We start from the raw sequence: 26587 nt of genomic DNA on the forward strand, positions 1-26587 counted from the left end.
AGCACAGATTATGTGGGCCTACACAGACCTTTAAAAAGTGTAATATATAGAGTTGTTTGGGCTTAAAACTGGGGCATGACAAACCGGTGTAAACCTAGAAGCGTTACGCCCCCTAGTGGTGAAAGAGACACTGCACGTTTTACTGCGGTGTTACCTTTTTCCATTTAAAAAGGGATTATCTCCTAAGTTTGCCTTTCTTGTTCCACAGGATTCGAAATCAAATCTACGCAGGTGAGAGATATTAATTACGAAAAATATAAATATAAGCTGTCTGCAAAAACAAACGACGTTGCTAAGGAGAACATGACATGAACAGACTCGATAACCATCGTATTTTTTCCACAAAATAATTAGTCTTAACGTTATAGTAAAAGAATACAGGTCATTTAATTTGTAGTGAAGTAAAAGTAGGCCTACCTCACTCACAAACTCGCGCCAAATCCTGTCAGTCTTCGTGTAGCGCGCGCTGTTCTAAACTATATACTTTCGAAGGAAAGTTAGCCTACAAGTAATTGCTCCAAATTACATAAAGTAAAAAACAAAAACGTATTTGAGTGTCTTGTGAGACAATTTAACCCTGTAAATCGACAGCCCATGTATAGGCTAGCCTACTCTTCCGATTGAAACGCAAGTTTTGGATTTCGCCAAACGGTGAGTATCTGTAGCCTACAAAGATTTTCCTCTAGTTTTACTATTTTAAAAAAGTGGATAGCACGTCTATATTATGTAGCAAATTAACTGTTCCTTGATATTAGTAATAAATAATACTATTACATGTAGAATTTGTGTATGTTATCATTAACATGTTGTGTATAAGCCACTGGAAACCATGCACTAGTCATTTTACCACTAAAATAAAACCATAGCCACTACCGGCTTATTACTTCAATAAAGCACACAGACAGACAAACAATATAAATATTATAAAGACCTGAGGGGAGGAAGAGTGGGGTCGATACATTCATGATTGAAATCAATTGGTGCAGTGATTTTCATTCATACAAAGTAATAAAAAAAAATGTAAATATCCAAAAGTAAATACAAAAAAGCAACTTTTAATTTCCTGTGTCCTCACGTGACACAGGAATGCAAAGCGCATCCGTACAAAAAGATGCAAAGTGCATCCGTACAAAACAAAGACCTCTTCATACACTTTTGTAAAACTGGTCACACAAAAGATAAAACTCAAGAAAAACACCACAGTAGCGGGTCGATCTCTCAATCTCCAGGTATCTGGCTAGCATACTTCAACTGTACAATTTCAAACTTAACTAATTTACAACTTAACACATGACATTTTAAATTAAAATGTAAATGCAGACTTCCCCTGGTTCTGTTCTTGGCCTTCTTTAACTCCTAATAATGACGGTTATCAAAATTACAAACTATTCTAAGAGTTGGCTCAATCAAATATAATCCAGGTTTAACTGACAAGACCAACTCACCACATGCAGTATGTTAAAAGTCAGTATAAAACAACCAGTGAAACAAATGGCACTGCATTCATGCACAACACACTTGCACAGCATATCCATCCCTAAAACAAACCTTAAATCAAAGCTACATTCAAATAAGTGAAAAACTATACAGAATGATACATCAAAGTTGGTTATTTTTGAGCAAGTCCAACATCTTTAGAGTGCAATTATTGCATTAATATTTTTTTTTTTTTTGGAAGAAAAGCACAAGGCCAAAAAAACCCAAATCTGTTGTAGGGAACTAAACATCCCTTCATGAGTAAAAAAAAGCTATATCAAGTGTGTGTTTAGCAGCAAAGGATGATTAGGAGGAGTCCAAGATTAGGCAAGCACCGCCATCAAACTAATTCATCAAGCTAATTGCCTATGCCTGAGAAAGAGTAAACACAGACCCTTGGTGAGCTTTCAAAACATGGAGAAGAGGACATGAGGAAAAACATCTCTCTCAATGGATTGCGGTTAAGCTTTAATGAAAAATAAAAACAGGGATAATTAATTTATCTCCTGTATCGTCTTGGCGGTGAGGAACCGCGGTGTTTTGAAGAGTGTCTAGAAGATTGGATGGTACTGTGAGAGCCAGTGTCATATAAATTCGCTCTGTGCGTTGGGAGGCGTGGTGCTGGTAAGCCCCGCCTGCCCTGTCCCCTGATTGGCTGCCGCTCCGGAAACCGTGGGTCTGTGGGCCTGTCATTTATCCGTGGGTCTTTAAGGCACTCCAAAGGTATTAGACGTGGCATAGGCTGCTGTGCCTGAACGCTGCTCATGTCATGGTTGGAGCATGGCGCAGGGTCTATTTCCATAGGAGACTGCAAAACAGGTGAGGTCACAGTGCCTGATCGCATAACAGGTGAGGTCACAGTGCTTGATCGTCCAGCAGGGGGATGAGAGAGACTGCGAGTCGGCGGATTTAAGAATCTTGTCTTTTCTTCTGAATCACGTTTAAGAATCTTCTTGACATCACTTTCAAAATCTCTTTGCTTGGTTTTGATTATAGTTTTCCGTATCCCAGCGTCCTCAATCAACTCTCCCCAATCCCTTTGTTCCTGCAAAAAAGCATTGATTTCATTAAAACATCATTAAAAAGCACCTCTTCTGGTGGGTCAAGACAAGGCAGTGTATAAATCTGTACGTTACCCTGAGTGTGCGTAGATGTCCCAGTATGAAGAGACTAAATCTGGCTCTGGTAATGGTTACGTTCATCCTTTGCCGATTTCCAACAAACCTTAAGAAAGAAATGTTTCTGGCTCAAATATTGCAACATTAATATTTCTGTAGGTCACAATGATATTACACACACTTACCCGATGGAACCCATTTCACTGCTGGCTCTCACACAAGACACAATGACACAGTCCATTTCTCTGCCCTGAAAGCCATCGACAGTATCTACTTCCACCCTAAAAGACAGTTACGCATGTTATAATACAACTACATTAAAATTAAAGTATATATTTTCACGAGTATATTTAAACATTTCATTGTATAAAAATTAAAGGCTAATTATTTATTGTGGCACGCTGTAGTAAAATGAAAAAAAAAAAAAACACGTTGATGAAAGACTATGAAAACCAACTTTGGCACTCACTGAAGTTGCTTGTTGATGCCTGAAGCCCTAACAGCGTCCAGTATCCGGTGTTTCTGGGCACTGTAGGGCGTTATGACTCCCACTCGCACTGACTGCTTCTCGGCCAGCAGCTTCAACAGCAGCAAGACCAAACTGACCTCTTTGGGGTTGATAAATGAACTGACCAATGGAGAAACACAGTAAGTTAAGTGTTCAGACAGAGACACAAGAGGCAGTAAAGTCCCACCCACAATCCTCCATTTCTTACTCTCTCTCCTTCATCTCTCTCCCATCCGTCACGTCGAACACTTTATAGGGCTTGAAGGGCCAGCTGAAGGAACAGCGTTTCTGGGCAGTCTCGCTGTGGGACAAAGGTACATAAATCAGAAGCCCACATTTCTACTTGTGCAAATGTTACTTTTTGCCACATCTCGCAATGCAGATAAACTGAGAAAAATTACTGGCCAAAAATATTTCTAGAATTTCTTTTTTTTTTTTAAATGAATCCCAAGCTGCAATTTAATAGTAATTGAATTAAGAGTTTTTTGGCACAACTAAAGTGCCCCTTTGTGATTGTAAATAATGAATATGGTTACCACAAATGGTTTATCATTTTTAAAATCTTGTTTGAAAAATATAAAGTACCTCTATTATTGACAGTTATACTGAATAATCCTATATCACACCATCACTAAAAAAATAGGGGTAGGTTTTGCCAACAACTTCGCAATATTGGTTGCATCACAATATCACAGTTCAATCAATATTGAATCTGTGGCAAATAAGTGAGAGACACCCTGCATGTCCACAAAAGAGAGCAAGTCGACAGGATTGGTTTCTATATTTTGTGCAGCACACTTCACCTTTGATAAAGCATGAGAATTGAGTGCCTTTTCACGTCGCTCTTGGTGAATACACCTTTTATCTGTGACTTATGTTGCTTTCTTCATTGTATTCTCAGTATGAATAGGCCCTCATAGCAAAGTGGGAGTCGCACGTTTCTTGCCGTCTGCTGGGTCCCGGTTTAGTTTGCAGTTAGCAGCTCATTGTGTTGAGCACTCACCACGAGCACGGTCCTCTCAATGACCTTAGGAGTTTCAACTCAAACTCGGTCATAATCCACTGCTCCTGATAAAACTGCCTGCACTGCCCCTTCCTACACATCATAACAATTGGTGAGGAGTCTGATTTCAGAGCATTCTTATCTCTCTCCCTCCCTACAAATGCCTCGAGTGTAAATTTTCCAAACAAAGAGTCATGTGTTCATACCAGTCATTCTTAAGAGCACTGTTGTAGATGTACTTGGAGGGGAATTCACAGATGTCAGGGTGCATGCGATACTGCACGCTGAGGAGGAAGATGGGAGAGAGTTGTGGGTTTGATGGATGAAGATTTTTGCATAGCCTTGCCATAAGAGACTGATCATAGCCAAACTCCTTTGCTTTCTGTTCAAACACACACACACACAAACAAACTTTCATATCTTGCACAAAATGCAAAGACCAAAATAATAAAGTTTTTCTGCAGATTTAATTTACTGCCATAATTTAGAACAAAGAAAAGCTTATAAAAAAAAAACTTGGTATGGGTTTACATTTGTATACTGTAATACAAATGCTATGCAGCTAATATGGTGGGTTACCTGGGAGACAACGGTTGGTGGAAGCTGGTTGGGATCACCAACGAGGATTACGGCAGGACTTCGGTAAAGCATGGGAATCAGCGTCTCAGTTTCTTTAGCCTGACTAGCCTACAAGTGTGCAAAGACAAACAAAGTGGCTATGAAATGCATTGGTTAGGAGTATTAGTATGTTTATAATGATATAAACCTTATATTCAGTAAATTAACAATGATAAATATGCACCATGACAAAAGCAAAATAAAACGCATGATATTGAAAACAATAGCCTTTTTTTGTTGTTGCACTAGCAGTAAGAGATTTACTTCATTGGAGATGTCAATAGATGGTGGTGAGAGAATCTTATTACTTTAGTGTTTGAACCAAATAAAACCGAACAACAACGGAAAAAACACAACAAAAACATTTAATGGAACCACAAACTAGAAGAGATTTAAGCACCTCATCGATGATGACACAGTTAAATGGTTCATGTCCCAGTCGACGGAATGCATTCTCGAGGACAATACTTCCACTGGTGCTGAGCGTGCAGCAGATCACATTAGCATTCTGCAGCACAAATGCTTGACTCTCTTGTCGCCTACTGCGACTCTAAGAAAGATACAAGAGAAATGTTTGCTTGTAGTAATGTTGAGAATAAGTATTGTGAAACATGAATGCTAAATAGCGTGATCATTTACCTCTTTAATCTGCCGGCTCAGTCCTTCTCTCTCTTTCAGAAGCTGCCTCTTCCTCTCCATCAACTTCTTGAACTGTCATCCAACCCATGAGATTACATAAATTTAAGACAGCATTAAAATAAAAGTGCATGAATCAGTACGCTATCATTTAATTCAGAACATAGTCTATATTCTAAGTCTTTTAGAAATTCGCATAATTCCATGGAGGATGCATTACATCAGTAGAATCCTTTGGTGTCTTTGCACATCGCTGGGAGAGATTGTCAATAGTCTGGTCCAGTTGCTCCTTCTGCCGTTGTACGTCAACTTCTGCAGTTTGCTGGGCTCGCTCTATACACAGAGAGCTTATAAAATTATAATTCAAGAGTTTAAGCATATGCAGGTGGTGTCAATGCATAAATTTGTGTCTTACGTGCTCTAGCTTTAGTCTGGTGGTCGAGGCTGAAAGGTTTGAGTGATTTCGAGATGGTTCTTTCATTTCCCAATCTTACCAGGTTTATGTCACCACAGTTACCTGTACACAAAAGCGTTGTGTCATATGCTTGAATGTGACAGTTTATGGCATGCATGCTTTTTTTCAGCTGTTAATGCATGTGCAAGCTTGGAAACCTTGAGGAGCGTTGATGTTTCTGCATTTTTCTTTAAAGATCACAATGACTTTCTTCATCAGACTATCGATGGCAGCGTTAGAGGGTGCACAGAGAAGAACACGTGTCCGTCGAGTCTTGGCGTGAAGGTTCCCCACAGAAATAACACTGGTATCACCCTAACCAGATAACCACACACAAAACACACTCAGAAAATATGTATCTTGAAAGTTGCAGTATGATTAAGGTGTCCTTGTGAGCACGCACAGTATGCAGGGATAAAAGGTAAATACCGAAGACAGTAGTTTGTACAACAAGCCACCAATGGTTTGACTCTTTCCAGTTCCTGGAGGACCATGAATAAGGAGAAATTTTGGGGTCTTCTGCTTCCCCTGTATCATGGCAAGACCACATGATATTGCTCTTGCCTGGTCCATGTTGTACTCCTGGAATACAAAGAGAAAGATAGAGGAAAGACAGAGCACATTATAAAGGAATGTTAGAACAATCAACTTATTAGATTTCACCTATTGGACAAGCACATGCATCACTCTAAAGGTACTAAAGCTCAAGAATAGTTGTCTAGGGTTGAATTTTGGCCCAATACATAGTTGTAAGCATTTTCTTCCAAATTTTCATACTATTTACCATTTATCCCCTTTATCTGACACACCCAGTTCAGTTTATGGATATCTCTACTAAAGAAGTGATTTGAATCAGGTGTATTAAATAAAGGAGACATACAAAATGTGCAATGCTGTAAGTCCTGGTATCAAGATTAGGAACCAACACTGCTTCAGATAAATCCAAACTCACTGATGCGTCCAGGTCCGGTGGGCTATGCAGAGTGTGTGTGAAATAAGACACATGTGGAGCAAGAACAGGACGCAACATTGGTCCGGTTCGCAGCAAACATAGTGCACGAAACTCCCGGAATATGCTGATCAAAGATCCAATAACTTCACAGTGCACAGGTTGGGCATTCACCGAAGAAACATTACCACGGGTCTGGATAGTCAAGTTTACGGTTGACCCGGAACCTGAGAAAAGACAGAGTAATGAGATAGTGCACATAAATGTGCTATATCACTAAGGATTGTGTACAAGTCCCACACCTTGCCCTCTGGAAACCATGGACCGGGACACACAACCGAAATGAGGATGTGGTTCATGGAAATTTGATTCATCGTGGGCATACGCCCCAGTGTTGTCCGGCAGCCAAAGCAGCACAAGGTCATCTTCTTTTGGGTACAGTTGCTTCATGTCACTTTCCAGAGAAATGCTCACTACAAACATAAGTGTAACTTTATGAAAATGTTGATACTTGGAAGTATACTCTTTGCTAACTAATATTTAATTGTACTTATATTAGAATACACTTTAACTGAACATCAGAAGATGATCTGCCCAACATAGCTGCACGTACCTGTGAAGCTGGCACTAGCCGTGCGATTACTGTACTCTATACCCAGGGCCCTTAGGTTAAGCTTGACCCTGCCCTCTTTGAGCCATTCACTAGCCATCTATTGGAAATGGAATGGATTAACATCATTAACACATTACAAAGTCCAAATCTTGAATGCCATGTAGCACAACAAGAACAAATTAGCTGTATAAAATGCGGTCTCTAATAGATCTAAAGATTTAGGCATTACAAAAATAAGATGTAGTCCCACCTCTTCAAATGCATTAATTAGCAGGAGGGGGTACAAGCTGTTGAAGTATTCCAGGTAGCTAGGGAACGTAGCCGGCACCTCCTTTAGCTGCAATTGGCATAGATCATTTGGACTCCCAAATGTTTTGTAATTTTCAAGCATTCTATATTCCCATTTAAGTATTGCTTGGGTCAAGACTGAAATGTCAAACTTTGGGCTTTGATCCATCGTGGGTGCTGGTTTGTTGACTGGAGTCTCAGGCCTTTGGTATACCTTGTAAGATGGTGGCTCTGAAGTAGAGCTCATTTTAGTACTAGTGACCAACTTGGGAGCATGGCTCAGAGGCAGAGGAATTTGTTGTGAAGGAAATGGCTTTGTGAATTGTGGAGGCGTGAATTTGTGAAATGTTTTAGGGGGTGGCATAGCTGTGGGCAGTCGGGGAATCTTTGCTTTAGCAACATTAGCAGCGGGAGGAGGCTTAGCTCCTTTTTCCATTTCAAGGACTAGCGAGGCACTGCGGGAGCTGGGGTTGTAGATTTTAGTGGTAGGTTTGGCCTTTTTCATTGGTGGGAGGCCAGGCTTCAAGAATAAATGATCAGCAACTTTTTCATCATTACACATGGTACTCGGAAGAGGGGCATGAGGAGTCTGAAGAGGTTCATGCGTCGACACTGGTTGCCCTGGGAAATCTGACTCACTATCTGAATCAAGGTCCATGTCAACAGGATCTCTCTGGGTAAGAAAGAGTTCTTCATTTTCTTCATCAAGCTCCTCCATTTGGGAGGACAGTTCCATGTCAGTGGGTTCCATCTGAGTGAGAAACATCCATTCTTCATCAACGTCCTCTTTGGATGCCTCGGTGGCTTTTTCTTCTTCCATGTTGACATTAGCAGGCTCACTTGCTTGAAAGTACTTGGACTCTATTATTGTCCTATTACTTCCAACACCATCACCTCTAGAATCACTGGATTCTGATATAGCCTTTTCAATATCCTGCTGTTCAGGATCAGGATCTGGTTGAAAGCAGGGAAATAAATCATTCCCATTGCTTGCAACTGTAGGTTTTGATAAGGGTCCTTCTCCTGGCTGATTTGTCTTTGCTGGTTTTTGAGCAAATGTTGTGACCGCTCCTGTTGCTGGCCTCTGATGCTTCTCACGACTTTGCTTGAAAAACTGAATATCTTGAGATCCCATAAGTTTTTTGTTGCTTTTTACCATACGTTTCTGCGGAGAGGTCTTAATGGGTCGACTCGCTCGCCTTATCTTCTGTTGTGGTTCTACCTGCACTTTCTGGCCATGGCACCTCAGTTTAGCCACACAATCTAGAGAGCGCTGAGAAAGATCAAAGGCTTTTCTTTCCTTCTTTTTTAATCCCAAACGCTCCGCTGTTGATTCTGGCTCAACAACTTTACGCACCTTCTTTGGAGGAACAATGGCAGGGGTGCCACGTGAGGTGGAACCAAAAAAATAAGAAGAGGAAACTGAGCTGGAGGATGGAGAGGAAGATTGAATACCAGATGAGCTGGAGGATGGAGAGGAAGATTGAATACCAGATGAGGATGGAGTAGTTGACGAGGAAGGCTCTTCTACATCCGGAGATATGGAGCTGCGTTTCAAGTGGTGGCGTCTGACTTTTTGAGCAAGGGCATCTATTATCAATGGCTTTTTAGACCGTGATTTGTCGCTCTTCTCAGATGGAATGGTTTTTCTGCTTTTAACCTGCAGAGGTTTTGGTTTGACAAATTTATCCCAGCTTTCTGCAGTACTGGATGCTTTGGACAATTCACTTGGATCCCAGCTTTCTGCAGTACTGGATGCTTTGGACAATTCACTTGGATACTGTGGCTCTTGTGGCTGCTGCTGTGGTCTGATCTTATCTTCTGCTTGCTGACACGCCTTATCTGGAATCATTACATTCTCTATAGTACATGAGGGAGATGCTTCATGGGGAGCTTCTTCCACCTGTGGTTTGAGTGTTTGGTCTGATTTCTTTGTCAAGACTGATGCGTCAAAATCCGAATCATTCCAGGCAGATGCCATATATTGCTGGGTCTCAAACTCAAACACTTGTGATTCACTGAGATCATCATAATCACGCCCTGGACTCTCGGGCAAATCAGGATCTTCTGTAGATTTATTTTTCTTGGCACATTCCTCTTCAATAGGCCAACTGATGTCTTTTAGCTTTTCATCATTATCAGAATCTTCATCATCAGAGATAACAATGGTACTAGACTCTACATTTTCCTTTGAGTTGCCAGTGGACATGGTATGTGTTTTTCCAACATCCCTACAGTCAACTTTAGAGTCACTAGACTCAAGCTTGTGGCGAGCAGTTATCAATTGGGCTAGTCTAACATTGAGAGGTTCATCATCATCCTCATCAACCTCCTCAGTAGCTTGAAAATCACGTTCCTCTTTAGCTGATGCCAAATGAACAGGTTTTAAGGATTCACTAGGCTTTCTTTTGGTAATGGCTTCAATCTTTGACAAACTCTGGTTATTTAATTTGGATCGAATTTCCTGCAGCTTATCCAGATCTGGTTTAATATGTTCCAACTCAACAGCAGGTCTCTGCTCTGAAATTAACATGGGAGCAGGAGGTTCCTTTTTAGCCTTTATGATGTTCTCAAGCCCACTGCAGAAATCATCATCCAAGAAGCAATCGCCATAATTCAAATATGGCTCCTCTTTAATAAAAGAGGAGCCACAGGCTCTGCTCGGACCCGCCTCCTGGTCCTCATGTTGTTGTTGCAGGGTTGGCATTGATTTTCTGGAAATAACAGTGTTTGTAGTTGCCTCCACTGATGATGTAGATGGTGATGGAACTACAGAGGTTGCAGTAGCAGTTCTTTCTTGCATCGACCGGACAACAGTTTTTAAACACTTTTGAAGCTCTATCGATTCAGAATGTTTTAGATTCCATCGTTTGTTTGTAGCTCCACGCAGCTGCTTGTTAAGCAAATTCAAAAAATGGGTTGCACGTGGGACAGATCCCGTCTTTATACCTTCTTTCAGCAGCAGTCGAATCAGTGTCATGCAGCCTAGAATTATGGCACCAATGCCACCTCCAGACGTAGGCAGTCTTCCTACTATCCCCAGATTGTACGAGGTTGAACTGACGCTGTGAATCCCACCCATCTTGTCTGGTGGTCCATGTGCTTCATCCGATAGGACGATGCACATGACAATCACTTCCACCCACTTTGGGGCACAGCGAGTAAGTATTCCCATACGTCCTTCTGTAGAGTGCAGTTCAACAATTTGAATGAGGATACGGGTGAAGAACTCTGTAACTTTATCGCACATGCTTGTCTGTCCGGTCAGTACATGTCGGTTAGCTAGAATCTTATCACAAAGATAGTGAATGACTTCACTAATAAAGGAGGCATTGAGCTCTGGAAGTTCCATTATGGAACGGACAAATGGAATGAACCACAGAAAAGTGCTTCCATATACACGCATGCTCTGGCCCATCTCAGAATCAAGCACTTTGACCAAGGACTGCATATCCTCATAGATCACATAGTTGCTGCAAATACCACTGTTGGATGACGAACCAGATGCCTGCATGATGAACAGGAGGGGAAATAAATAAATAAGCTTTTTCCTAACAAACAATACCAAGAGTGCAGTAAATGTGCTGTGGTGCAGTAGAGCAATAAAAGATAAATCTTACTTGGTTCGGTTTTCCTGAGGCATAACAGTCGTACACCATCTGACTGCAAGTCACCATGTCATCATATTCGGGCTCTACTTTAACACTCCTCCTGTTAATAATAAAAAAAAGATTAAATAACCCCACATTAATAAGCTTTTTCTGCCAACACTACTTCCACCAAACATGGCATTCCAAAAACAAACCATTTACTGTCCAAAAGGCACTATTTGCTTTGTCAAAAATTGGGCAGGTTCACTAAAGCAGAAATTAAAGAGTACTGTTTTTAATGGCATCTATTGATGTTCCCTGTTAATTTATCACATGTTGCAGCAATTAAAGATCTCAGCTCATTTGAAATCCTGAAGCAATGCATATGGAGGAGAATTGATGCCACAGTGAAATGGAATCATTACACTTTTTATTTTAATTAAGGTTTTTGACTGGCAGATTTTGAATTTAAGGATCTGTGGGAATAGTGCTACAATGAATAGTAATTTTTCAAATGCAGCGTCACTATCCATTAAAAACAAACAAGATGTACAGGGAATTAATTTAAAGAATAAAACTGAATTTGTGGTCTTTTGTTCTACTCTACGACTGGCAAATTGCATATTAAGAATATCAACTGAAATTGAAAATTAAATGAGGCTGTAATTTGGATCACATTTCTAGCCCGTCTTTAATGGATTTGGGAGGTGTGAATTTTTTTTAAAGGGGTGACAACCAATAGTAACGGGGAGTTGCAAACAATTTGATTTTAAAGCTACATTCCAAAAATAAGTTGATATAATTGATGGCAAATTAAATATTTACAGGTGAAAAGTAGTAAATAGAAGTTTCAAGTAAATAAGTAAATTATTTAATAAGTAAATAGTAAATATCATTCTGATACAAATCCTGCATTTTATCCTTTCAAAGCTAATCACTGTACAATGTTTTTTCAAAGTAGTATCTCACTCATTTGAAAATAAGTAACGATTGCCTTTTGTTAAATCACAATAATGGCGGATCAATAATGAGAAGCAATGCAAGGAGTGCATTGCATTCAATAAATCAACTTCAATAAATTCCAGACATTCTTACCCCATGGTTTTTTGCTGGATGCTTCTTATTTCCATATCGTAGCTGGCTGCTCCAGTGATGGTCTGGAAAGCCATACTAGGGTCAACCTGACCCCAGATCTTAGAACCAAGTCGGTCCAGAATAACCATAAAACAGTGGAGGGCTGGCCAGAATGGGTCAGAAGCTGGGTTATCCTCTGAGAAAAAAACGAAAAAAAAAAACGTTTTAAGTGGATCAATTTTATAACCAGCCGCATCTTATGTATCCCATCACATTAAAAACAAGAAAATAAAAATCACAAATTCATGACATACCATTTTTCAACCTATCCATGGTGTTGAGTATGCAAAGCGGGATGTTAAACTGTCCCATGAAGAGAGAGTCCATTGCCTCAGCGCTAAGCTGCGTTAGCAACATACAGATGCCTATAGGGCACAACATAGAATGACATTACACTCACCACCACGACATGTGCAACACATGAACATGCATCTGGTTTGGACACGGTGCCACACTTATTTTACTGTAGGGACACAGTAGACACCAGAGACCTTTTTTCTTTTCTTTTTCTACAGATCCAGTTTCTATACTAACTTCAGAATGGTGAAATATTTTAAGAGCAGAGGAACAGAAACTTGTAGCTAGAGAGGAACAAACCAGAATGTCTCAAATTTAACAAGTGTAATAACAGAAGAAAGCAGGTAAGGAAGGAAAGACCAGTAAGAAAAGAGGATTTGTAGAAAACTCAAACAGACCTAGCCAGTAATTCTTCTTATTTTGCGAATCATAGAGGTGAGACGGCAGCATTGTTACAGTGCCCCCTGCGTAAGACCCAGGATCCAAGTCTGGAACATCCAAAGATATTCCAAGCTCAATGACATAAAACATGCAAAAGAATATCTCTTGAAGGTCATAGTAGGAGTCCCTGTCCACACTCTTCATGGTCTTTGCAGCATCGATTGCCCAACGCCGCACCTGGAATGTAAGAAAGAAAATAAATGGAGCAATTCCAAGAACTACCAAAAATATGTAAAAAGTAGAAGAGGATTAATCTATTCTCTTCCATGGCTTTTTGGCTGAATTACCTGTTCATTGGGATGAACAAGAAGCATATATGTTCCTTGATACTTTTCAAACACCGTTAGTGACTCATTCATATCCTGCAACTTGCATAAGGCCTTTACCACCAAATCACCTGTAGAGAAAGAGGAGAAATTTAAAAAGTGGCAAACACAATCCTTACACATTAGATCAGACATGCTTTTTCATTTGATTCTGATTGGTCAATGGGCCCTTTTCAAAAGCTGTGACGACATTTCCAGTTATTAAAGTGCCACTGCCCCCATTATGCTTTTTTGAATATTACCTTCCATGCAGTGCATAATATAGCAGTTTATCAATGTAAGAGGTCTGCAAAGTTTTAAATATCAAAGCGCACAACAAATGAAGTTAGTTTCCTAAAGGTAAGAATTGATTCTGAACTGAGGAAATGTGTCGTCAGCAATTCCAGTCTCACTTCTTTACATACCTACCAAATTTGGATAATCCCAGCCTATGGTCTTCATTGGCTGCCTGCAAACAACTTCTACTTTAACCCGCCCTCAAATACTTTAGTTGTAGCTGAGGCCTGGAAGAGTTTGGTTTGTGATTGACATGTCAAGGCGGCGCTATTTTCAACGCTGCAAATTGATTTTGCATGCAGTTCAATAGGATGAGGACTGCGCTGTAATTGATACAGGTAATTGAATAGTTCCATCATTCCTGTTCATATCACTGTGTATCAAGCGCTGAGGAAATTTCCGGGGCTGAAATTCAGATGGTAATAAGCGTTTTGTTTCCAACATGCATTGTAAGCAGAAGACCAATCACAACAGACTGAGCCCTTGGACCAATCAGAGTAGACCAATCAGAACAGACTGAGCCCTCTGACCAATCAGAGTAGACCAATCACAACAGACTGAGCCATCTGACCAATCAGAGTAGACCAATCACAACAGATGGAGCCATCTGACCAATCAGAGCAGACCAATCACAACAGATGGAGCCATCTGACCAATTAGAGCAGAGTAGGCTCGCCGAAAGGAGGGGCTTAGAAAGATTGAAAACCATTCATTCGAAGATTCAGACTCTTTGAGGTGATGTACAATGTATATTGTGAAAATTAGTGTTTTATCTTTGATGCATGTAAAGTGTAAACCTATCGTAGGAAACCTAAAACACAAAATTAGGAACCTTTATGAAAATAAAAAGCATAATGGGGCACTTTAACATTGTAAATCTTGTAGTTTTTATATTTTAATTTAGAAATTGAATGTACATTTGTACCATTATACTTTGTTATATTACCTTGACATTAAATTACAGAAAACTGGTTAACGCTGCTGTGCGGTTGTTTCTAATATGACGGCTGTGGGAGCGACGGCACATTTGACACCTTTCTCTCTTCCTGACGACTGTAATCAATCAATATTTTTCTCTTTTGGGAAGTCAGAAACAATATTGGGGATTTTTTCCCCCTTTTGCTGTAAGAGCAAATGGGAACGCAAAAAAAAAAATATTTGTTGTATTTTCCGTTCACCACAGGTTTACCCAACTGTGATGACGTCTGCTTCTAAGAGCCCCAGAAATGTGAAAAGAGTCCATTGTGGCAAATATTTTAGTATGAGCACTAAAATATACTCACCTTATGTAGCAACGTGGAAGTAAGCTATTTTCTGTGATTGTGTGGGCACTTCGAATTCATTAGCCATTAGCCGCTACAATAAATAATTGGACGAATAACAAAATGCAATAAATGGTCAAAACCAGCGCTCCAAACTAGTGTTTATGATTACAATAATAAAATATGATGAGTAAAAGTTTGCAATATCAATAAGCATAACAAACTGTTATGTACAGCTAAAATAACTAGAAGCGGCCGCGCCCGTCATTACGTTAATAATAAGTTGAATAATTGTCAAATATCCATGTTCTAAGAGAGACCACCTGCGTTGGAAGTTTGGGTTACCCTGTCAGTGTTTATTTTGAAAATAATGACTAGATTATTCAATATTATTTTATATGTCGTTTTATCTTCTGTAGATAATTTCTGTATGTACCACTACAATTTCCCTTGAAGGATTTACTCCATATTTAACTTACATTTTAACTTGTACAAACAAACATCAAAACACATGGTTAGCTCTTTCTCAAGCTCTTTGACACCTTTATTACCCGAGGACTAAGAGTGGAACTGAACAGTGCCGCAAAACAGTGAGGAACAGTTTTAAAAGCGATAAAACGGCGTCTTTTCAGTAGTAGCCTAGTGTCATTTCTTCCGATACTGCCCTCTGTAACCGGTAGGCGTGGCCAAAAGCCAAAAAAAAATTCTCAGTGTAGAAGGCTCCAACTTCTAAAATAATTTCACATTTCTACTACATACATGACCCAATTTAAATACACATTCATCTTTCCATTGGTGGAATATCCCTTTAAGAAAAAACAACAACAAAATAACACCAGCAACCCTCCAGTTCACTTCTAAGTCCTTATTTTTAACCACCACACAGAATGAGGTTGGTTACGGGAACATTACTTACACAGATCACGGTAGCAAAGCAGGTACGGATACTTCAGGACTTCAATCAGTGGGCAGCGGAGACGTTCATGGAATTCTGTAGGCGAGATCGACACCGGCTTCTCGCGATCATCTTCAATGATAAATATATCATCCTCTTCCAGATCCTTGTCCAGATAGAATTTCAACACTTTCAGGAGTCGAGCCTTTTCTATTTCCCACAAACGCTGTAAGAGAGTGAGAATTAGTCTCTCATGCAAGCTGAAACCATACAACATGGCAGTAGCAACAGCACAGTTTACAATTAAATCCTCAGGGACTGCATGAACTGTTCAAATACAAAATGTACCTTGAATGAAATGCAAGTTGTTTAGGATAAAATCATCTGCTTAATGCATAAATGCAAGTGTATAGTTTGGCATTTCTAGGGGATAATCAGATCGTAGTGTGATTCACGCGTTAGTTGCAAAGTTTAACCATCATAGAGCAAAAGTTTATCACCTTTTGCTCAAGTTGTCATGCCAATTTACACATTCAAGCGATTATAAAAACCATTACAGCGCAAGATAACTCAATTTCGGTACACACAGAGGCGCATTTCTGATAGCGTGCAAACACCGAATTGATTCCTTTAGTAATAAATGGAAAGCAATGCACTCCATCTATAGTTTTATATTGCCATTTACCTATTTCAAATAAGTAATTTTGCTTGCTTTTAAGGTAGTTATATAAAGATGAATCCTACCATTCATATTGCACGTGACTTCCTTTCTTTATAAACAGGATGAAATTAGCAAAAGTTGTGAAAGCTAAAGCTCCTGAACTAAATATTTATAACCAACCACAAAAGTTAACGAGAGGTCACAGAGGCGTGAAGAGAGGGTGTCAAAAACACATGCGGAGATAAGAATGACGAAGGCTAAAAAAGAAGAAAGGGAAAACCGCTACAAGACAACAGCGTAGGCCACAACTGAAGGACATCCGGAACATTAAGCATGATTTACAGAGATAGTTACTCGTACAACAGAAAGATTGGATCCTACAAGAGTTGATAAAGTGGAATTCTCCAAAAAGGAAGTATAAAGAGACTGAGGAGTAAAAACACTCCTTAGATGCATCAAGCGTAAAAGGAAATTTGACACCCTATCGGGGGACACTTAACAGCATCTCCAATATTGCGGTTTAGAGTTTACCAACAGAGCTTTTAGCTGAGGGAGAGACTGATTCATTAATGATAGTTTCACAGAGGCTATAGTACATTTTTATTAGAGAAATGTGTTTGTAGAATAGCATGGAAGCACTACGAACAAATTTCAGGCCCAAATTAGGCCTCGTCTACACTAATTTAGTATGAAAAAAGCATTTTTTTTTTCTCCATTTTGGCTTCAGTTTCCCAAGTGGATACATTTGAAAACGCCATTTTTGCGTTGTAGTGTGGACTGTGAAACCGGAGGCTTTTGAAAACGAGGACGCATGTTTATTCATTTGACGCATATTGTACTAATAGATGTTTATACCCAGTATTGTGCCATTCACTTTCACACGGTTGATAAAGATGTTACTTTGCAGGACTGGGACCGTGACGTCACGTGACTTTTTTTTTATGTGGGTCAAGGATTTTATTTGGTAAATGTGTTTCCATTGTAGTTCATGCGTCTCAGTTTATTATTTTTATTAAATTCCTACTTTTTTTTTAAAGCACGTTTAGATTTCATGTTTACATTAAGTGATATCCCAAAATTGGTGGAAGGAAACATGGCTTATGACACACACTGAATGGAATGTACCAGTCAAAGAAAGCAATAAGATAGGGAACTAATTGTAGCAAGAGATTGAAGATAAGCCAAAAAAAAAAAGGGAGGACACTACCTGTGAATGGGATGACTGCTTATAAAGTGTATACAAGTGGAAGCTGCCTTATTTTAGTCTTTAATCTTTTCGTTCTCCACTTTATGTTACTCACCTAAATAACTTACTGAAGGGCAGGATTCTGGAATCCACTGCGGCTGTAATAAATATCCTTTGATCTAGCCTAGGTCATGTAGGAGTCAGGCCTGAGTGACCCAGGCTGCCAAGGTCAGTTAGAAGAGTAAATACAAGTTAACACCTTAACACGAGTTGGATGCTTCTCATAAACAAATCACTCAGGATTTATTTATTTAAAGGATATTTATTGAAGCAACAGTGGATTCAGGAATGTGGATTCCCTTCAGTACTGAAAATTCAAAACAAAGTGCTGGGCTAAATGCTGTAAATCTGTACATGGTATTTTCAACACTTACAACACTAAACTGACTAGCAAAGTTGCCCTTATGATGAGAAGACCCAGTAGCCTGTGGTATATAAACTGCTTAGACTAGTCTTACAAGTTAGTCACATCATTTTTACATGAAAAGATAGGTCTAATTTAAGTCAGAAAATTAAGACTGATTAGCCTTAACTAATTGCTAGTTGGTCAGACCAGTTCTTAAGACACACATTGCGCCCAAACTCAAAATACTTCTGATTATTCTTTTCACTCCTCTGTCAGAAATCTTGCGAGGAGCACCTGGTCGAGGCAAATTTATGGTGAAATGATTGTCTTTCCACTTCCGTATTATTCCGAATACTGGAATATTCAGAAGCTTAGAAATGCACCTATAACCAATGCCATCATTATGTTTTGCAACAATTAGGTTGCCAAGGTCTTGAGAGCTCTTTGCTTTTACCCATCATGAGATGTGTCTTGTGTGACACCTTGGCAATGAGACCTTTTTTGTAGGCCATCAGTTGGGACTGAACCAGCTGATATTAATTTGCACTGACAGAGGGCTGGATTGCTTTTTAATTACTGATAGTTTTCAGCTGTTGTCTTGGCTTCCCATGCCTTTTTGCACCTCCCTTTCTTCATGTGTTAAATACTTTTTCCCTGTGTCATATTTCACATTATTACACAACTTAATTTCCGAACTAATTTGTTTTGGTTTCTTTGTATGTATGGATTGTTGCAACATCTGGTGAAAATGTCATGTCAATAGCACCTTTGGAAACATTTACATATTCAATACCAATTTCACCCGCTGTATGTAAGGGTTAGATTTTGACTAAAGTATGGAGATGTTGCAAGTTATCGGAGGCACTCAAAGGCAAGGCCTGAGATAACTACCAATCACGGGCCCCTCTTGCAACCAAATATTCCAATGTTCAAAGAAGGTTCACATGTCCGTCTCAATGCAGCTTCAAATTCTCTACACGATCCCAGTCGAGAAATAAGGATCTTATCCAGCGAAACGATATTTTCACGTTATTTTCACACACACAAAAAAAAGTAAGTATATACTTCATAACCACAAATGCCCGTGGTGTACCATCTCTGAAATGCTCCGCGTATAGCGTCATCACGTTGGAAAGGTCACGGGTCACGTCATCTGTTATTTGTCTGTGTACTCCGGTTCAAAAAGGCAGGGAAGGGCAAAAAAAAACGAATTTCCTCCTCAAACTTCAAAATTGTCAGACATCTTGGTTTTAATTCATTTTAATTATTTTTTTCCGTGACCTTTCCAACTTGATGACGTAATACGTGGCGCATCTCAGAGATGGTACGAGACAGGCATTTGTGGAAAAAACTAAATATATATAAAATTATATTGACAATGGCCGATCGTTTTGCTAGATAAGACCCTAGATAGGCTAGATAAGATAAGATCGTGTCGAGACTTTGAAGCTGAATTGACACGGACATGTGAACCTTCTTTGAACATTGGGACAGATGGCTGCCATTGAAGTCCATTAAATGGAAAAAAATCCTGGAATGTTTTCCTCAAAAACCTACATTTCTTTTTAACTGAAGAAACGACATGAATATCTTGGATGATATCAGGGTGAGTAAATTATCAGCAAATTTTTTTTTGAAAGTGAAGTAATCCTTTAATCTCTTTTTGTCTCTCTCTTACGTTTAAAGTTTTAATCTGCAAATGCTGTGAGAAACAGCTTGCGATTAAGGCTTCTTTCTGGTCAGTCAAGGTCAGTAGGCCTGGGAAGAGTCTAGGGAGTCAGATAAAAGGTTTCCAATTAAAATAATATTTATGTCCGTCAGGACGGTTTTGCTTAGAGGTCAATTTGCAGCTCTCTGAGATACGTTTCAGTTGTAAGAGAGACTAGCCAGGGGCCTCATTTATAAAACTGTGCGTAGGATCCTTACTAAAAGTGTACGTGCACCGAAAGCCAAAAATGGTGTACGCAAACAAATATTCAGACTTATGACGCCATAAGTGCGTACGCCAAAACCTGCACAGGATTCACTTTATAAATCCCATTTAACTCCATTAATGAGAATGGCATATTTAATCTAAATGTTTATATTAAAAGTAAAACAGTTTGAATCATTTTATTTAAACTGTAATTGTGAACATGCACTGTAGCCTATTTATGATTAGGACTCATACTGAAGATTTACAGTTTTTCTTCATCTGCCGTTAGATATGCGTCAGTTTTACTAAACGGCCCAACGCGCTCGCTGGCGCAGACATTTAAGGTGTGGATCTTTGCTTCAAGTGATAGGCTTGGTGAGTGAAATTATATTTGAATCATCTTTCTGTATATGTATAATTTTATTTAGATTTTCTGTCTAAAAGTGACCAAAAAGACATTTAACTCCAGCTCACCATCGGTGTCGCCAATTCCCTTTGTCTCGCCCCTTTTTGTGCGTACGCACGCTTTATAAATGAGACCCCTGGCCATGATTTTAGACAAATAAATGTTATTTAAATTTTTTTTAAAAGAGTAGCCTGACTTTAATTTTATTGGTTCCAGAAGCAGATCAGCTTCCAGAAGAGATCAGATGTGCTCCTACTGTAATCACATTCAAATCCACACTCAAAACATCCGTTTAGCTGTGCATTTAATGAATGAGCACTGTGCCACTGTTCGTCCGACTGTTTGTACTGTACTGCATTTTATTTTATATTCTAAACTGTTTTAATTATTCTTATTTCAATGTATTTTATGTAAAGCACTTTGAATTTAGTCTGGCTATCACCAGACCAAGCTCAATCTTTTAAAGGGATACTTCACCGCTGGAAAGATGAATGTTTATTTAAATTGGGTCATGCATGTAGTAGAAATGTGAAATAATTTGAGAAGTTGGTGCCTTCTAGACTGAGAAAAGCCAGAAAATGTATTTGTGGCTCATGTGGATGAAAGACAACAACTCCCAGAATGCACTTGCTTCGCTGCCCTACGAGGCCACGCCTACCGGTTACAGAGGCCAGTATCGAAAGAATTTATACAAATAGGCTACTAGTGGACTCAAAACTGAAAAGACGCCTTTTATCGTGAGTCTCCGTGACGAGTCTGCCCGGTCTCTTCCTCCTGTTCATCCGCGGCTGTTCCTCGCTGTGTTGCGGCTCATGCGGTTGGCCTCGCGCGGCAGATTTCAGGATGTCCGGGATTCGGCTTTCGGTTTCTGTGGCCGCCATTCATTATGTTTACACGCACATCTTTTGTTTAAATCGTACGGAGTTCATTCCGATTGGTGAATCTGAATGTAGCGTTTACATGAACGCTACACAAGTGGTTGATGTGCGTTTTAGCATTGCTAAGAAAATTCCTGCGTTTTCGTCTCGGTTGGGATCCGTGTGAAGCAGAAGGTATATGACCTGCACAGCTGGCACGTGCGTGACAGTGTCAAATAATGTAGGCGTAGTGAATGGCGACTGTGGAAAGCAGGAGCCGAGTCCCGGACATTTTAGGCGATCTCGAGGTCTGGTGCTCGGGTCCGATGCTCGAGGCTGCCTGTGCGGGCCACAGTGCAGCGGGAAGCAGTTGTGGATGGTGGGGGAGCGGGAGGCAGCCGGAGAGAGTCCTGCTTGGCGGTCGGAAGAGTCCGGGCAGTCCCAGCCGGGAAAAAGAGGACGTATGGTCACCCCTACTACTCAGCTTTCTCCACAGAGCAAGAGCCTGTTAGCTTCGCTTAAAAAAAAAAAAAAAAAAAGATGGCTGACACTATTTGTGCATTCTTTGAGTGAGATCCCACCCACTATGGGCAGGTTGAAAACATGCAGATCTAGCGCCTACTACTGGCTGTAGTTTTTAGCCTCTGGCCAGGAAAGCCTCCGATGACGATTTTTGCGTCATCGGAGAATTTTTTCTAGACAAAAAATACATAAATCTCTCGTCTCAGGAGGACATGAGGGAGGGAAGCAAGGTCATTCGAAAATACTACCAGGTTTCTACTGATACAAAGCTTAATGCTAATCGGTGAAGTATCCCTTTAAGATTGAACATTAGTCTGGGCTGTATTTTCTACTGCATAAGAGGCGTGATCAACGGGCATAGTTCAAATGACTGTACGCAATTGGATAGTCCTTCAACCAATCAGACGTGAAAACTCCAGGGAGGAAACATGTCAAGGACCGTGTTGGTTTGTAGCATTGATCAGCGGTTTGCAGAAGCAGCAATGGCAGAGCAATTTTTGCAGGTTGTGCAAAAAAAACCACATGCAAGGGAGTGGTAATTACACCCACTCGAGCGATTTGTTTGCTGAACTTAAGAAGCCATTGTACATCATCGAGAGGTTAAAAGTAATTGGATTCGTCACTTCTCTATCGTCATCGTGTTAAACCCGCCAATAGCGCGGCAGGTGGATATACCAGTTTGTGATTGGTTTCCACAAAAAAATGGGGTGAATTTAAATTGCCGGCAGATCGGGGCTGGGTTTACCCAGTCTACTTTGAATTACCATGGTGTATGAAATGTGCTATATAAATAAACTTGCCTTGCCGAATTTCCACCAAAATATATAGAATAGACCATAGTTTAATGGTCGCAAGGCATGGATCTTGGTCTGCTTATTTGGTGCACACCAGTTCGGGTGGCAACGCTGGTTAGAAACCACATTAACAGAACAATCGCACCAGAGTTCAGTTTAATCGAACCAAACCTGCCACCTTAACCCTTTAAGTGTCACCCCCCTTTTTTTGAATATACATTAAAATGCACTTTCCGAACTTAAATGTTTGTAACTCAAGAATGCTTTGGAATATGGATGTAAGATTGGTCTTGTTTTAAAGAAGAAAATTGGCAGATTTTTGTAGAAGTGAAATAAATGAAGAAAGTGTAACAGAAAAAAAGTTATAGAAGTTTGAGTTTATGAAAATAAAAATAAATTATTCATATTTTATATATATTTTTTCAAAACCTGGGTGACTAAAACTGCACTCAAAAAATGAGCTTTCAGTGAGATTTACTTTTACTTTTTCACTAGTTGACATTACTGCCCATATAAGGGCGCCTCCATTTCCATATATGTTTTTTCTTTATTTCTAAAACATTTTCAGACCTTTTTTTCTAAAATAATTGAACAAATGCTATCTTTTGAACTCTTGGCATGAAAACAAACTGAGGTTTCTACCATTTTTTTCATGTTCATCACTATTTCAAAATAAAGGACTGAACACCTAAGGAGTATGAAAATATTATTGTTGCAAATTGATAAATTACAGCTCCTCTGTAATTTATTTTGAAAATCAGTCACCAAATATGAAAACTAGAGAATATTATTGTTGCAAATTGATAAATTACAGCTCCTCTGTAATTTATTTTGAAAATCAGTCACCAAATATGAAAACTAGAGATTGTAAGCTTTCAAATGATACATAGTTTGTCAATATTAGTTTAGGTTTAGTATAGGATATTACTATTTTAAATATGTAATGAATTTGGGCCCACCGGTGGGCCGGTGACACTTAAGGGTTAAAGTGTGAACACCTTAAATTATGCCTGCTCTGACCCACCTCAGCCCCTAGTATAAAAGTATAGAGTTAGAATTGCTGTCCAATTGACCATTCACAGGGAGTTTGATTGACAGGCAATCTGACCAATCATAATCCGCCATTCGCCATTTTTGTCTGACAAAGCAGTCAGGAGAGTTAGTAGATTAACATTGGAGGATTTGAACTTGAAAAACGGAGTGGACTGACATCTTTCCTCTTTGGGACTTTGTTTCATATTAAAAGTAAGCTGGTCTGTCCTTTCTCAGCATGTTGTCAGTGTCCTCTCTGCTCCGCAATGTATTTTTCACTGTGTGAGAACATGGTGTGGCGTGAGAGCGGCGTGGCTTGTCGGACATAGCAACAGTAACTAAAGGGGACGGGTCTTTGCGAACGGTCAATTGCATTCATGCCGCCAAACAGTGCATTTAGATAAGTAAATGCCACTTAAAATGCCATTATTTGCGTACCTTGTGCAGACCAGGGACCTTGTCTCTGGCTCGATGATACTCCACCACACACTCCATGCAGTAGTTGAGGTCCTCATTCAGAGACTCCATCTCGCTCTCAGACCGCTGCCCTGAACTGTAGCGGCGCAACATGCTGCCGATCGCCACATCTCCATCCGCCTCCAGGGCCGTGGTGCACCACAGACACTTGTCCATCGTGATCACCTGTGCACACGGATACAGAGAGCTTAGTACGGTCTTGAAGAGTCTGGGAATCTTCTCTGTATGACAAAACACTCAGTCTCGTGGTTATGACGTAAAAAAAAAAAAACGACTTTATCAAAGTCGACTGTTCACGGAGCAACTCCAGGTCAGTCACTGCACACCCTTTTAAACCGTTTCATATATTATCCATTTATAGTAGCCTAATTCTGCCTGAAAACAGAAACGCTACTAACTGAAATAAAGGCCATGCAACCAGGCCAATGTTGTCTCTTAAATGCATGCTAATTACTTTTGGAAAAATGTAAAAAACAAAACAAAAAGAGACTAAACTCAAGTGTTCATTGATGCTTTCTGAGAAATGTTGGAACTATACAGTTATCCAGACCACACGTGTGTCTTTTAGTCCCATATAGTCCGTATAGTCATCCCCGATTGGTCTTAAGCCCAGTGACGGATAGGTTTAGGGGCGGGGTTAGGGGTAGGCCATCGTGTCCGGATAACTGCATAGTACCGAAATGTTTACTCTTGCATAAATAAACTTTCTCCTGGCATGTGCTTAGGCATCAGACTTTTCACCTATGACTCCAATCTCATTTCCAATTTCCATTAATAATTTGAGAATTGCATAACAAAAGACCAATTTTCCATCTTTTACTTGCCTTTGAGGGCTCAGACATGTGCTCGAATCACTGCAGAACTGATATATATAGGCTTATATTTTAAAGCAATAGTATGATCATTATACAGTTGATTATAATGGATCAAACGCATTCATATCAGTCAAATACATTATTGACAATGGACTTCAGAAATGACCATTTATATAATCATTAACCTATTCTGATAGCAACATGATATTACTACCATAACAGAAATATATATATATATATATATATATTTTGTAATAGGACATCTGAACCAGTTTATATCTTGAGAAACTTTCTGTAACCATTTCTGCAACATGGTTTCATTTGTATTAATCCAATAGACACATGTTATGCATGAATAAAGACTCTTCTTTAGTACCTGTCTTTATAAGTAAAAGGGGAAAGACATGACAACACCCTTCATAATCATGAGCAGATCTAAGAAAAACAGTACACAAAGAAATCAGATTGCACAATTAATAATAATAATAGGATCGGATCAAAGTAAACAAATTACAAACAATGATAGCATGGTGTCCGATAAAGTGTGAACAGACATAACAGATCAGAAGACAAACGTGTTCCCACACAGTGAAAATCTGTCTAATAAATAGCCTAGTACACAAAGCAAGGTTAATACACCCTGTTCTGTAGCATCCATTATGTTGTACAATAAAACAAGGGTGTGTAAACTAGTAGCTACAGGTAGATATTCTGTGCAAACATGTGAATATATAATATTATTATGAAATAAGAAACTATATTTCTGACGGTCAACTCAGTGGATATAAAACGTCCTTTAGTTGCCTTATTTGAATTAACCAAAAATAAAGCAAGCAAATTAACGGAATATAAAGAAACGAAACTTAAGATTATTCAACTGTGGGTGTTTCCTGTTCTGGTTTAAGTTACCTTTCAAAGACAAAACCATCACAGACTAAAGAACTGAGAGCCAGCAAACATTCAAAGACAAACATATGGCAAAAAAATATGCATTTTGATTAGCACAAATGGTTAAAGTATCCACAAAGAAAGAGTGAGAAAGTATAAACTGAAGGACTTCAGAAAGCGCTCAAATCTACGCTGCTCAGCAACTGTGGCATGTCTTTTGTTAGTATTTACTTTTAAAAGTAAATGGCTTTTTTTTTGGCATGTCAGAGCCGTAAACCAACCATGAGGTCTCTGCAGGAGGAAGAGTCAACTTATAATGCACACTATAACAAAAAAAATCAAATGTAAACATGAGAGAAGCATTCAAAATCAGCTTAACGTTACCCGCAAGGCTCCAAAGGAGGAAACGTTGAGTCTTTCAGGGCTGTTTTATCTCTTCCACACACTGACACGGTTGTAAATACCTCATGTTCACTCAACAGTGTGTTTTACATGGTCTCTCTCTACTCTCCGCTCGATTTCTCTCTCCTCGACCACCGAAAACACGAGTCGCGCTGCGGTGACGTAATGACTCGGACCGGGAGGCCCATTGCGCCTGCGCAACTCCACAACGCGCGATTCTCGAATATAAGGGCCTTGTGTTATTGAAATGGCCTTCCGGACAATTAGTAAATAATTATTTATGCAATGATTGTTGAAGGACTATTATGAAATATGTTCTCAAAAATATTACAAAAAGAATAT

General features: G+C 39.5%; 2 protein-coding genes across 3 annotated transcripts in view; one reads left to right on the plus strand and one right to left on the minus strand.

Moving 5' to 3' along the window:
• The window catches only part of dnlz (DNL-type zinc finger), a 242196-nt gene that overhangs the window by 183300 nt on the left and 32309 nt on the right, over nt 1–26587 (plus strand). The gene's annotated exons all lie outside the window — the stretch shown is intronic.
• On the minus strand, nt 867–26445 carry setx (senataxin). Of its 2 annotated transcripts, XM_079586356.1 has the most exons (26): nt 26228–26445; nt 24102–24305; nt 15906–16110; nt 13413–13522; nt 13083–13302; nt 12642–12752; nt 12349–12523; nt 11284–11374; nt 7626–11171; nt 7376–7472; nt 7065–7235; nt 6766–6989; nt 6243–6395; nt 5972–6128; nt 5775–5876; nt 5580–5692; nt 5363–5434; nt 5124–5273; nt 4685–4792; nt 4312–4487; nt 4106–4198; nt 3311–3403; nt 3064–3222; nt 2780–2875; nt 2613–2700; nt 867–2521 (listed from the first exon to the last, which is right to left on the minus strand). In XM_079586356.1, exons 2-26 carry the CDS (start codon nt 24294–24296, stop codon nt 1976–1978), a joined length of 7251 nt encoding a protein of 2416 aa, XP_079442482.1. In that variant the 5' UTR covers nt 24297–24305; nt 26228–26445; the 3' UTR covers nt 867–1975. The 2 variants fall into 2 exon arrangements, with proteins under 2 accessions (XP_079442482.1, XP_079442483.1); XM_079586357.1 differs by lacking the exon at nt 4106–4198.

The sequence above is a fragment of the Phoxinus phoxinus genome, assembly GCF_949152265.1.
Source record: "Phoxinus phoxinus genome assembly, chromosome: 17".
NCBI classification, from domain to species: domain Eukaryota; kingdom Metazoa; phylum Chordata; class Actinopteri; order Cypriniformes; family Leuciscidae; genus Phoxinus; species Phoxinus phoxinus.

Coding starts and splice junctions, on each gene's coding strand:
- setx (XM_079586356.1), bottom strand. CDS start 24,296: ATGGACAAGTGTCTGTGGTGCACCACGGCCCTGGAGGCGGATGGAGAT. Junction 6,396..6,765: donor CACCGGACCTGGACGCATCA/GTGAGTTTGGAT, acceptor TTTGTATTCCAG/GAGTACAACATGGACCAGGC. Junction 2,701..2,779: donor AGTGAAATGGGTTCCATCGG/GTAAGTGTGTGT, acceptor TTCTTTCTTAAG/GTTTGTTGGAAATCGGCAAA.